At 43.9% G+C, this 12,957-nt stretch overlaps 1 protein-coding gene across 13 annotated transcripts in view; it reads right to left on the minus strand.

The window, feature by feature from the left end:
* Nucleotides 1-11: 11 nt before the first annotated feature.
* CCDC92 (coiled-coil domain containing 92) overlaps nucleotides 12-12,957 on the minus strand; it is a 98,021-nt gene continuing 85,075 nt past the window's right edge. For 4 of the 13 annotated variants that reach the window (XM_072880506.1, XM_072880504.1, XM_072880505.1 and 1 more), the window contains 4 exons: nucleotides 11,916-11,999; nucleotides 4,836-4,982; nucleotides 4,401-4,442; nucleotides 12-2,854 (listed from right to left, as the gene is read on the minus strand). In XM_072880506.1, the coding sequence (XP_072736607.1) occupies nucleotides 2,079-2,854; nucleotides 4,401-4,442; nucleotides 4,836-4,965 (948 nt within the window). In that variant the 5' untranslated portion in view covers nucleotides 4,966-4,982; nucleotides 11,916-11,999 and the 3' untranslated portion in view covers nucleotides 12-2,078. Of the gene's footprint in view, nucleotides 2,855-4,400; nucleotides 4,443-4,835; nucleotides 4,983-11,756; nucleotides 11,891-11,915; nucleotides 12,000-12,080; nucleotides 12,182-12,957 lie in introns of those variants that run through there. The other 9 variants (XM_072880507.1, XM_072880513.1, XM_072880510.1 and 6 more) reach the window with 5 other exon arrangements.

Consider the following 12,957-nt stretch of genomic DNA (forward strand, 5'->3'; position numbering starts at 1 on the left):
ATGTTTTTAATTGCCCAAAGCATCACTTCTGCTGTGCTTAGAAGCGGTGCCTTCCATCATCCTTGAACAAGTGGCAGGGTAGATCAGTCATACAATAGATCGCCATAAAAATATGGCAACAACAGCCAAAAAAAACCAAAACCACTGCTGGTTAATGCAATACACTTAAAAACAGTAAACCACGGAATAAGAAGCTTTCTTTAACCAACCATTTTCCAGGAACACAGCTTTTCCCTATCCCTCCCCACCAGTCATGAAACAAATCCTACCACGCAAACGGCACGGAGGTCGTCTTGGGCTTCAGAACAGCAAGTGACTGAGTTGTGAGGGTGCACGGGGCAGGGCACAGGAGGCCTTAGGGCTAGTGGATATTCAAACCCTCTCTGACTGGGAACAACCCTGCTGGAAGTTGTCATGCTGCACAGGAAATTTAGCAGTACCACAGTTAGGAAGAACAGCTTTTGTCATCCTGCCAGTGCCTTTGTGGGGGAAGCTGACAGAGAGTGAGCCAGGGCTCCAGAGGGAGACACACACCGACACACAGCTGCAGAAGAAGCTGAAGAGGGGCAGACTACAGCTGGCGAGGGGAAGGCAAGAGGGCAGGCAGGGATCCTTCATCAGCTTTCACAGCGATTACGCGTTCTGAGTTTTTGAAGGCACATCATAAGCTTAGCAGCATTTGGGAGCCATTGTTTCTTGCTGGTCCTACTCAGAGGCTGCAGACAAGAGTGAAGCAGAGGTGAGCTGGAGGTGCTGATCAAAATTTAAGAAAAAATGGTCAAATTTGTGCTCCTTTCCCAAAACTACGTACTCTCACAGCTCTCAGTTATGCCTTTCTTTCCTAGGGAAAAAATAACTAAATAAATAAAAAAATCAGGTAGTCTAACAGATGTAGGGTCTACCTGTTGCTTACTAGAAAGGAGTAGGGGAACCAGGGCAAGTGCAAGGCAAGTCCATCGCAATCCACAAGGATAAAAATCAAGGATGCCAGGTTCTCCTCCTGTGTGAAGTGGTTACATCAGTTAAATTGAAAACTAAATACACTTTAGAGGGACAGCTCAGGTTTCTAAGCTGACAGAAGCCAGCACTGTCTGATGATGTCCAGAACAAGGGTAAGGTTTTCAGGAAACAAAAATCATCCCTTTACAAAAAAGTGCAGGTTAGAGCATAAAGAACCATTTCCATGTGGATAGCTAGTTACATCTTCTCCCCAGAAAAGGAGCTCTGAGCCAGTACAGAAGGTGCTACACGTGCAGTGTACTGACCAATGTAAAATGTGTAATGGAGCCATCCAATTTAAAAAAGAAAACAAACAAAACCCCCCAAAACCACAAAAAAACCAAAAAACCAAAACAAAATTAAAAAACCCAACCCAGTGTTCATACTCTTTCTATGAGGATCATTAACCCTTTAAAAGAGCTTTATCCCACCCCTTTTTTACATAAACAAAGACACAACCCAAAGTATTTATTTAGGATTAATCACGTAATGTTTGCTGGGACTCTCAGGATTTTGAAAAAGAGAAACTATGAACACAGTTTGCAACTGAGAGCATGTGCATGTGAAGGAAAAGATGTCCTTAGTTCATTTTAAAGTGTACGTACATCTGCATTATTTTCAGTGCTACTGTGAGAAAGGCTTTGTCATGGAGGTTAGTGTTTGCGTATGACGTGCTTACATACACAGTGAAGACAAAAGAACCACTGATAGGTCAAATGTTAACAGCCAGTACATGTTGCTGCAGGGTTATAGTTAAGTTTGCTGTCACTAATACGGGTTAATAACACAGCCTGCAGCCTGTGCCTTTGTCCACACGTGTAGTTACAATAAATGGAGCAGTGCTCAGAAGCAAGCGGTCAGGTACCCCTGATTTGGCCACAGCATTTAGTAGTTATATACCTTGCCATATGAACACAGTCATAGTAGGTTTCATTAGAGGAGCGTAATCTATTAATGATGTATCTGGAAGAAGTTTGGCATGCATGGGGCATCAAAAGAAACTTTACTGCAGGTGCCATTTATCCTACAGGATCACAGTGCATAAAGAGCAACAGAGTAGAGCATTTCAGTGATTTTACTCAAACAGTTCTGTCTGTCCCTGAGTGCTTTCTGACCACTTTGCTTCCGTGGACCTGATCCACTGCCAGCGTTTCAACCTCTGGCTGAGGCTGGGATGGCGCGACATGGTGGATGCGATGCGCCACCCCAATGTGCGCCTTGTGCGGCTTCTCTCGGGCTGGGCTGTGCGATTCACTGGATGCACGATCTGAAGCAATAGGTGGAATAACCAACGGCCTCTCCTTAATAAGATGGACCTCTGCTGTCTCCCTGGCCAACAGAAACGGAGTGGGATCAGGCATGGCATCCACAGGCTCTCTCAACAGCAGCTTCCGGCTATCTGATCCTATTCGGTAGGCCTCTTCAAACTCAGGGTTGAGCGGTGTTGACAGACTCTTCTTCATTCTGCGCCGTGGAGTCTCCGGCAGTTTATCTTTGGGAGGGGACGGCTTATAGTTGGACAACACGGGACTGCCAGAAGGGGTCCCCTCCGAAGTCCCGCTTGAGCTCATCAGCTTCTTCTTAGTAGCATGCAGCTGAGAAGTTAAATAAGCAATAGTGCTCGCTCTCTGCTCTAGTTCACTTGACAACATATTGAGCTTATGGCTTTTCATTTTTAACTCTTCCAAATACTTCTTTTCTCTTTCTTTAATAGTGTTTTCCAGCACCATTATCATCGCATTCTTTTGTTCGAGTTCTTTCAGTAATTCATTATTTTCAGCCTCTTTGACTTTCAGCTGAGCTTCGAGATCTTCACACTTTCTTTTGAGTTCATCACTTCTGGAACTACCATTTCCTAGAAGGATAGGAAAAGCGGAAGTGTTTCAAGTTAACAATAGCTACTAAGTAAAATAGTGCAATAGGGTTCCTTTTGCCATCCCGAAGCCATAAGAGAAATCCCAAAGCCTAACTTCAGCTCATACTCTTAAAATGACTTCAGCTTCAGAAGGAAGCACCAGGACAGCTTCTAAGGAAACGATGACGAGCTAGTGCCACTCACCGTGGTTTAACAGCATTTAACAGTGTTGATACTAAGCAGAGATGCTTCACGTGCTGGAGAACAGGGATTACAGAAACCATGCTTGCTGAACTTGATCAAAATTGGAGCCATTTTGCAAATCCTCTGGTTAAGAGGAACTTCTCCCACTGCAAATGCCAGACTGGCTGGAAAGAGTGATGGAGCAGTGTCACAGCTCTCCAGGAAGACATGCTCAGGCTTTAGCGTCACCCCTCCACAGGCAGCTGAAGCCTGTGACTCTAAGGCAGAGGTGTGCCTCTTCACTAAGGCTTTGCTGCTGTAGAAGTCTCTGTGGGGATTAGGTGTCTGAGCCCGGCTGCCTTCTCCTCACGAGAGCGTGACACATCACCCCATAACACCAGGGGTTCTTGCACTGGTGAGGCCACACCACCAGGAACAGGCAGGCTGACCCGCCTCAGCACCCCTGCCCTAACGCCAAAGGGTGTGTGGGGCGATTTTGTCACTCTTCCCTTAGTTATTACAGCAGGATGGCTTCCCAACTGTTTAGCAGAGACCAGCAGCCTGAATTTGTCCAATAACCCTATGCACCCTAACCCAAGCACCCTATGTCACAGGGCTATCAACTATAAAGTGTTAGGTATTGTCCCCTCCACCCTGGGCAGTGCCTGAGCTTGGCACAGCATCAACACAGTGGCATCACCAATAGATCACCTACTCTGAAAATCCTGTGATGAGAAGCGTCTGAGCAACTTTGCAGTATCAAGAAATAATGCTGAGCACATGCAAAGCTGCTCAGTTGCTTTGCTAAATTTGCCCATGTTCTCCATTATCTGCAATACGTGTCCTGTCCCACACTGCCCCGATCTAGGAGGTTACTCCCAGGGAGTATTTCATTCCTGTGCTGTTGATATACCTGTTGATAATATAAAACATCTGAAATAACTCAAATCTAGTGCGTGTGTGTATATATATAAAAATAAAAGCTTTGTGGTGTAATTACAGTACAAGCTAAGTTTGAATACTAGTCTCAGTCTTCTGCCCCTAAAATTCACGTCCTATGTTCCCATGTAGCATGCAGGGAACTGACTGTCTAGTCAGAGAGAGGAGGCAGCAGTTCTACACTCTGTTCCTGGCTCTTTCAAAGATTTCCTGTGTGACCTTGGTAAAGAACTTGTGACATTTACTTCATACATAACAGTAAGTCTGGAAAATAGTAAACTACTCTTATACCTTTAGAATTTACAAAGTCAACATCCCAAGTGCAAAGTATTCTCACCTACTTGTAACGGAGAAAATAAAAACATTGAAAAAGATGAAGAAGTTTAACATGAACATTAAAAGAAAAATGCTACGTATTCCTTACCTGACAAGTCTGAACTCTTTACAGTCAGCTCATAGGTTAAATCTGAGGAAAAAAGTTGTTTATTTTTGTTAGAACATCATCATCTACCCCATACCCCACCTGGTGAGCATATTTGCAATGGGATACTTCAATAAAAATATAAATAACTCTTCCCCCCACCTGAAGCAATAATAGGAGATCCACTGCAAATTATCCAGTCTGTCAAACAACTGGAACTATCAGGTGACACATTGGGTTTGGGGTTTTTTGTTTTTTTTTTTAAATATCTTTGCTTAATGATCACAGTTGTGCCCCGAGATACATCCTGATCACCCTCAATACACCCTGGTGGAGGGCTTTGTTGCTGAGGTTTCACTGCTGCAGTAGGAAGCAGTTACTCCATTCCTGTGAAAAGAATTAAGCACCGAATCAGCATCAGCATCCTCTCCCAGCTACCTGTGCAGTGCTGCTGCAGGCGTCGAATCTCAGCGTGCAGGCCCTTCAGTGTGTTGGCATGTTCTCGCTGGAGAAACAACAGATTCTTCTGGGCACTCTGCAGCTGGTTCTCCAGGTTTGAAGTTGCCATCCTGACATGCAGTTACCCTGTCAGTAAGCAGATGTAGAATTGTCACAGTGAGTTACCTTGCACATACAAAGATCCTCACTCTACAGCCAGGATCGGCAGGAATAGCTGAATTCGACTATGGATATGCAATCAAGCAAATGCCACAAAAGGTTGTTCTGTTTCACGACTATTCCGATTAGAAGTGCTCTAAGTTCACAGAAAGCCTAATTATACTCTAGGCCAGAGCAGCGTAGGGAACTCATTTGTTTGGAGTTAACACATTTAAAGGATTAACTTCAGACAGACTAAGTCACTAATCCTGTTACAAGATAAAAGCGGCGTTCCGAGAAATGGGCTAGTATGTCCCTCTGTCTTGTTGGGGGCTTTCCACTTACCTCCAGGGATACAGGAATTAGTGACATCCCTGGACAAGAACAAGGAAGGAAGCACCACAAGGCACCATTTCTGAAGAGAATTGCAAAACAGGGAGTCTAACGCACAGCTAGGCCCAGCAGAACCGTCACGGACGCGGTTGCTACAGGGCGCCTTAGCCGAGATGTGCTCCCTGGGACCTGCGTGAGAAAAAGCTCTGGCTGCTGCTGGCTGCTGTTGCGTTTCCTCACCACACTAGCGCAGGATCCTGTACCCAGTGCAGGCCCCACGGCACTGGAGACTGGCATCCCGCATGGGCCCCGATGACATGGAACAAGACAATTGACAAGGACAATGTCTCATTTAAAGAGAAAACAGATTTTTCTTGCTCAGGTTATGAGTACGTGGAAAATGTTACACCAGTGGGTTTTCCTTGCGGAACAGCCTTATAAAACTAGGCCTTGGCTACAGCAGTGCTCAGACTCAAAGACAGAAGTGGTTAACTGTACGATGCTGAGAGGCATTCTGGAAGACCCCGGCACTGCCCGTGTTACTGCTGCTCCCGATAAGGCAACCATGGTTTTATGTATATCCAGAGGCCAAACTGCCGAGAAGCATCCATCTGGTAGAGCTGGAGATACAGACTCCCAAATGAATTCCCTGATCTAGAGGTAAAAATAGCTCCTGGCACCAGGCGCAGCCAGATGCTTCCTGTGGAGAAGCATGCGCGGTGCCCCCGGGCTCTCTTCTGTGACATTTTAAAGGAGTACCAGGAGGAGCATCCAGAGAAGCACAAACAGGAGTTAGCAGGTCCCTAGTGATATCTAGTCACCAAGTCTGTCATGACACGATTTTGTTTATTGTCCTAGTGAAAATAACCATACTAATGAGAGAAAGCAACAGTGACAGTATGCAATCATCCTGCAACCTCAAAGCACAAAATCACTCAGGTATACTTTTACTAGTTCTTGAATGTCACTGTGTGATCGTTACCGCTCTCTGCATACACGGAGGGCTGTATCATGAGCAGTGCTGCTACAGCCAGGGTGCATGGTGCTGCTCCACCTACAGCTGGTTTACAGAGGGTGCAGGGCCTACATGAGAAGAACTTTCCAAAAACATACGTCCTTAATAACTCCACATTACTACACTTTAAATTCCTTTAGCAAGAAAGCTGTCATGCTTGGGAAGCTTTCTGGGAAGTCAGCCTTCTTCTTGGGCAGCTCAGGAGCACGACGACAGCACAAAAATAGGCACACAGACAAATCGTAGAGTGCCAGGCTAACGGGGACACCGGAGTGACAGGCAGTACCACATACTGGGTGGGAATTACACAAGCCATGCTGCGAGAAACACTTTCAGGGGGACAGAGCCGCAGAGGGAACTCTGTCCCAGCCCCCGGCCTACCGCCAGGACCGCTGGGGAAAGGTTTGTCATGTGCCCCTGCACGCTCCCCGAGCGGAGCTGATGGTCTGGCCTGGTAGGGCTGGAAGCCACAGCGGCCCTCTCCTGCTGCCCAGTAAGCCAGCCAAGGAGGCAGGAGACTGATAAAGTGGTCAGGATGCTGGGTTAAACACTGCTGATGTATGAGGAGCATTACCTTTGTCATTCCAGTACTAAAGAGTAAATTCAGTTATCTGTGTAGTTTCATAAAAACAATTACAGTATTTAGGTTATAAAGATAAGTAAAGAATCGGGACTCCTGTCGCCTGGACAACCATCTGCAACGGCATTACAACCACAGTCTGTAATTACAAGAGCACATATTGTGCATAAGATAGACCTTAATTCTGTCCCGCGGCTGCCTCGCAGGCACCTTCACGGGTTCCTCCTGCCATGTCAAGTGTTTTCCATTGGGCTCTTTTTGGTTTGTAGTTTTATGACAAAAATTGATTCTACAAGTTTAAAATTGGTAGAGCATACGCTCAGAGAAAGTACCACATTTTTTTCATTCCTAAACATAACACAGCCCTGTGTTTAATTTTATACTTTTTACTCTCCAAAAGAACACCAGACTCAGTGCTTCTGTGCCTTGGTAAAACATTTTGGGGGGGGGGATAAATAGCCCCTCTCCCCCTAAGCCTTCCTAATTTCATGTGTGACCTTACCTGACTTACCCCTACAGAAGCAAATATTTGAATGTACAAAAAATAAACGGTAAAAGACTTTCAAGGAATCCAGTGCTGTGCAAGGGGCAAAACAGAGCTCTTGGTTACTTTATAACAGAGCTCAGAGATTAAATTCAGTGCTCAAGAAGAATGAGGGTAACAGTGCCAACTTGTGCTTTGTTGAGTGGAACGGGTCATTTCGCAACCACCATCATTAGCAAAGAAGCAAAAATTATGGACCAAAAATATTCTAAAAAGAGGTTTCTGGGTTGGCTAAATAAGAAATAAACCGAGTTGTGCATACAGGCTCCTGCTCTACGGCTTCTGAAGAGTGGCTCACCTGAGCCGTGAGTGCTTTCCCACAGCCCGGCAGCAGAGGCTCTGGGACGCTCCGTGACCACCACAGGGTACCCCCTCACTGCCCACGGCGTCAGAGGGTGGACACCGCTGCCCACAGCGATTACTGTGGGGCACCATTCATTTTAAGGATTGGTGATACTTTAGCTGTGTTACATTTTCAAAGTGACATCATCTTGTCTGCAAAGCTGACTTCAGACAGACAGAAGCTTTACTGAATCATCCAGTTTAAGTGATCGTTATACTCTCACCGACTGAATGTGACAGCAGAATAAAACCTGCAGAGTCCATGCCCTCCCCATAGCTGGAGCTCAGACTGCATGGTACACCAAGGCTCAGAAAGGATTTTTAATCAAGAAACGTATTTTCCAAAAGAAACTCTACGCACTGACAGTGCTAGGTGAAAGACCAGCCCACACATAATATCCCGAAGCCTTTACTATCACAAGGCTTACTAACGGTGGCTTTACACCTGTAATTATAATCTGAACAGAAAAAGACTTCATCACCAGCAACAAACAGTAAGTGTTTATAACTCAGTCCTTGCAAATAAACCTGTTTTTTAAAAACTAGTTTCTAAATGTTAGAAAAAGCAAAACAAGGCTGTCACTATTAATCTCCTGAATTGTTTTTTCACCTTGATCTCTTGCATCTTAAAGATCACACTAGGATTACCTACTCTGAGGGAAAAAAAAAAAATTATCAGAGGCAGGCTAGTTTTATAGGCTTAGGAAGAAAATAAAAATTACCAGCACCAGAGCATCATCTTCCCTGCAGCACCGGTAAGTTAATCAGTGAGAGCAATTAAATCAATCCACTTTGAATTTTAGCTGCAGCCCCTCTGCGCTAAGGAGTTTCTCTCCTCGGAGGATAAAGGATCAGAGGGCTGACTTTCCCACAAGCTCTCTGCAGCCTTCCCATACTTTTCTGCCTCACCGCAGCCTTGTTGCCTGCCCGTCCACTCTCCTTTTCTTCAAGGGAAAGGGAAGGCCACCGTGGTAAAGTCACAGCTTCCACAGGATTTGCGGGCAGCAGCTTCAGTTCGAACCCCGCTCTACCCTGCCCAGTCACGTCTTTTAGACAGCACATACAAACACTGTGCAACCCGTGCATGGGCGTTCTGGGAAGCAGCCAGAAGCACCTACCGTAAAACAGGGAAAGGGGAATGTGTCTTGCATAGACAGTCACTGTACAGAGACACCAGAGACACTTTTGCTATGAAATCTGCTCAGAATTGTGCAAATTGGTATTAATAAGGATATATTCCAAGCCACTATTCACTTTGTACCTATTTTACACCAAATCTTAAGCCACAAAATTAGACCTAATATTATGAAAGGCTAAGATCTGGATGAAGGGATTTTAACGGAATATGCATTATCTGTCAACCAAGCTCATTAGCACAATATTAGAAATATTTTTTTATTGCTTTTGCAGCCATGCTTATAAGGAAATCTCTATTGCACAAATGAGGGAAGAAAAAAAACCCTCACATCTGCAGTCTGAATAGCTCTCAGACACCCACGATCACCTGCGCTTCACCCAGTTCTAAGTTCAGCAATATTTTTCCCTGTAGGAACTTTTTTAGCCAGTGCCTAACTAAAAAGCTGGCCAAACTGCCAAAGCAGAAGCCAGCTAAAGAGAAAATAGTTATCTTTCTAGAATAATATCAAATTGTTTTATGCCCCTAGAGATAATACAACTGAATGGGACACAAGAAGATTGAGGATATGGGTCAGATATAGGTAAGTCAGGCCAACAGCCTAGCCAATTCATCTGTTGTTGGGCAAGCTTACTGAACAGACCATTTCTGAAGATGGGAAAGATGAGGCTGAAAGGAGGGAAAAAGCCTCTCAGCATGACATCCCAGAAGAGTGCTCCTGAGAGCAGGAACTCAAGAGCTGGACACCAGTGGCACTCCCTCCAGGAAACATGGATTACTATTGCCTGTCTTAAGAGGTGTGCCTGTGCTGTGTACAACACGCGTTGCAGTTCATCCCTTAACACTGCACTACGTGTACTGCTCGCACAGCTTGTTCTGATTTCTTCAGCTATGCCAGCGGGGGTTTATTTTATTTTTCTTGCTTTGCTGGTGGCAGCTTGTGATTTTGGAATTGTTTACTACATGAAAAATACTGCTGAGCTGAAGACTTGCTTTTACTGAGGAATTACTCAATAATCAATACAAAGAACTTCACTTTCCTACAGAGAATACTGACTGGCGCCACGATTTAAAGACTGCTCTGGCAATTGTTCTGCTTTTGGGTCGACAAGAGAAGTACCTTCAGATACCTGAATAAAGATTACCTTAAAGAGCCTGGAGACACCATGTGTATTTTGTACAGGGACGGACCCTGGGAGAGAAGCAGACGTCCTGGCTGTGACCCTCCTGCATGCTCACATCCACCATGCTTCCACAGGACAGGGCAAGAGGGGGACATTACTTGCTTCAGCAGACTCGGTGCTATTTGTTGTCCAAATTGTTATGATTTAGTGTGATTATGCCCTTAAAAAGTCCACCCAAATAATGTATTTCAATTTAAAGCATACTGGCCAAAAACAGTGTTTTGTGGGCTGGTGGTTTTTTTTCCCTTTTTTTTTTCCTTTTTCTTTTTTTTTTTTTTTTTTTGAAGTGGCAGCAGGAAAATATGCTCATTTGTGACTGGGAAGTCATTTGCATACAACTAGTTTTCTAAGTCAGTTAGTTTTGAATAATTAGATTATTAAATACTTGAATAATTGCATTATTAAAACACTGAAGGCTTTTATTTGTTTTCCCCACTTAGAGTCAGTCTGCATATTTTGTACATTTCATAACATTTTACAACTGATCAAATTCCTTGTTTATGTAGGTTGTATAAAGATCAAAGGACACCATGCAAGAATATAAACTATTTTTTAAAGCCAGAAACATTGACAACTGTCACAAAGTTAAACCATGCACTGGAACTTGAAAAAGCTATTATAACTTAATAGCACCCCTTTAATTCTGCATTCTCACTGTTAGTGAAAGCTACTACGGTTGCATAAAATGTTTTATTTAATGTTAGTCTCAAATTTGTCAGCAGCTCATAGGATACGATGCAAGTGAGACCTACTGACCTATGCAATCTCAGACAGAAAGTTTTTTAAATGGAAATAGACTCAGGAGATGTAATGAAAAAGAAACGAATACATTAAAAAAGAATTAATAGTTTCTTTTAATACAAGTCAGTGAACATTTTCCCACCACTTCCCTATGCAGATGCTTTGACTTGGTTCCAGGGAGTTTGGTTAGCGGGATTTACAGCTACTCAAAGTTCTGTAACAATTCTTAACCTGCTGTTTCTTGGTGCATAGCACTCGGCCACAAATCACGTCCAACAACTGCTCTCATGGGCAGCTGAGACCTTAAGAAAACACGGTCTTGGGAGGGGTCAGTCTAAAGAAATAAAAAAAAAAAATCTATTCAGGTATGTCTTCCATTGGGGTTTCAAAGAGGAAATCCTATAATGCAGTTCTGGGATTGCACTAAGCTGATTTCATCTCCTGCTCTCTGAAACAAGAAAGAATGTGCAGCCAAGAATAAGGCTAAGCTCAAAATGCACAAGCAAAATAGCAAAATGCAGCAGTCAAATGAGCCCTTAATAGCCCAGATGAGCAATCTTCACTCTCACCGTGGAAATCGGTGGGACAGCTCTCAAAGCAACCAATCTCTGGCTGGATTTTGTCAGATGAAGTAAGCCAATGCTGGGCAGAAAGCTGTAACTGCACACACCACAGAACAGTTATGTCACTATGGGTTTCCCCCTGCTTCCCCCTCGTCTCCAACTTTAAAAAAACCAAAACACAACACATTTGCTATGTTCTTATACAAAAGGAACTGTGCAATGCAGAGCTAGGCAAACTCCCACTAGGAATGCATGTGTCATTTGATAAGGATGATAAATCATTAAAAGGGGCATTGCAGTGTTCAACGCTGCAGTGGTAACACACCTCCTCTTTCGCAGAAAGACTTGCGCTAAACGCCAACGGTGTCCAACCTGCCACAGTTACACAAGCTGTATCCGGATGGTGTGCTGCATTCCACCCTTAAAGCAGCAAAATTTCTCATTTCTCAGGATCCCCATCATCACAAAATGTTTCTAGATATACCTAGGAATGCAGATCTGGAAACAGCTCACAGATTGAGCCTCAAGTCCTCCAAACAACGGAGTCACAATTTCTCTTGAATACAGCCTAGGAGGAACAAACAGAATGAATTAAACAGCATTCCTTTGGAAACATTAAGTGCAATGCTTTAATCCGTGCTGCACCTACCTAAGCCCTCATCTTCCAGTAAAGTGGAGAAGGTAAATTAACATTCTTGTAACTTCACCTTAAAAAGGAACTGCTCAGTCTCTTTTACAAGTGCATGTTCCCTTAAAAAGGAAACAAAAATACATACATCTTAAATTGAAAATTAAAAATATTAAAACAAGAGCTTCCAAAATGCAACTTCTTCACATGCTCACCATAAACAATCACTAACATTTTAACAGCCAAATCTTGCCTTGAAGATGACGTGCAGGCTCCAGGCCTTTTCTGAACTTCAGTGTTTGGATAGAGTTCAAAATATTTCAAGGCAATGAGCATCTGGCTGTGTATTAGGTGTCTTTGCACAAAATCAGAGGTGCCTTATGCCCCATTGCAGGATAAGGGGAGGGAGATGCTAATCACGACCTTAGACACAGTCCAAAGGAAGCTACTGGAATGAAGCCCAAACGACCATAGTTATTTAACATTTTCACTCCTGTTTGAGTGAAAACAAAACAGAATAACCTCCTTTCACACGGATGGGGTGACTATCACCTGAGAAGCTGCTTTAGCTCCCTGCCAACACATATCCAAATCTTCCTGAAGCATGTATGGGCAGGCAGGCATTTTCCTCTCAACTGGTACCTAGCCAGTGCCCCCTCAAAATGTGACAAAACTGCCAAAATGCTTTTTGTATGCTATACAAAATACAATTTCAAGAACTAATTAAGGACACAGGAGTGAGTCTTCTTGGAAAAACCTTCAAAGTTTTAGCCAGTCCCCATTTTAAAGACTGTCATGGAACTGACCAAACATTTTTAAATAATGTAGCTCCATGATAAAATGCCCAACTGACAGACACTTAGCTGTTCTTTGCGTAGATCAGCTCTCTGTGTCCAGA

This window comes from Ciconia boyciana, chromosome 15 (assembly GCF_034638445.1).
Source record: "Ciconia boyciana chromosome 15, ASM3463844v1, whole genome shotgun sequence".
In the NCBI taxonomy this organism is placed as follows: Eukaryota; Metazoa; Chordata; class Aves; order Ciconiiformes; family Ciconiidae; genus Ciconia; species Ciconia boyciana.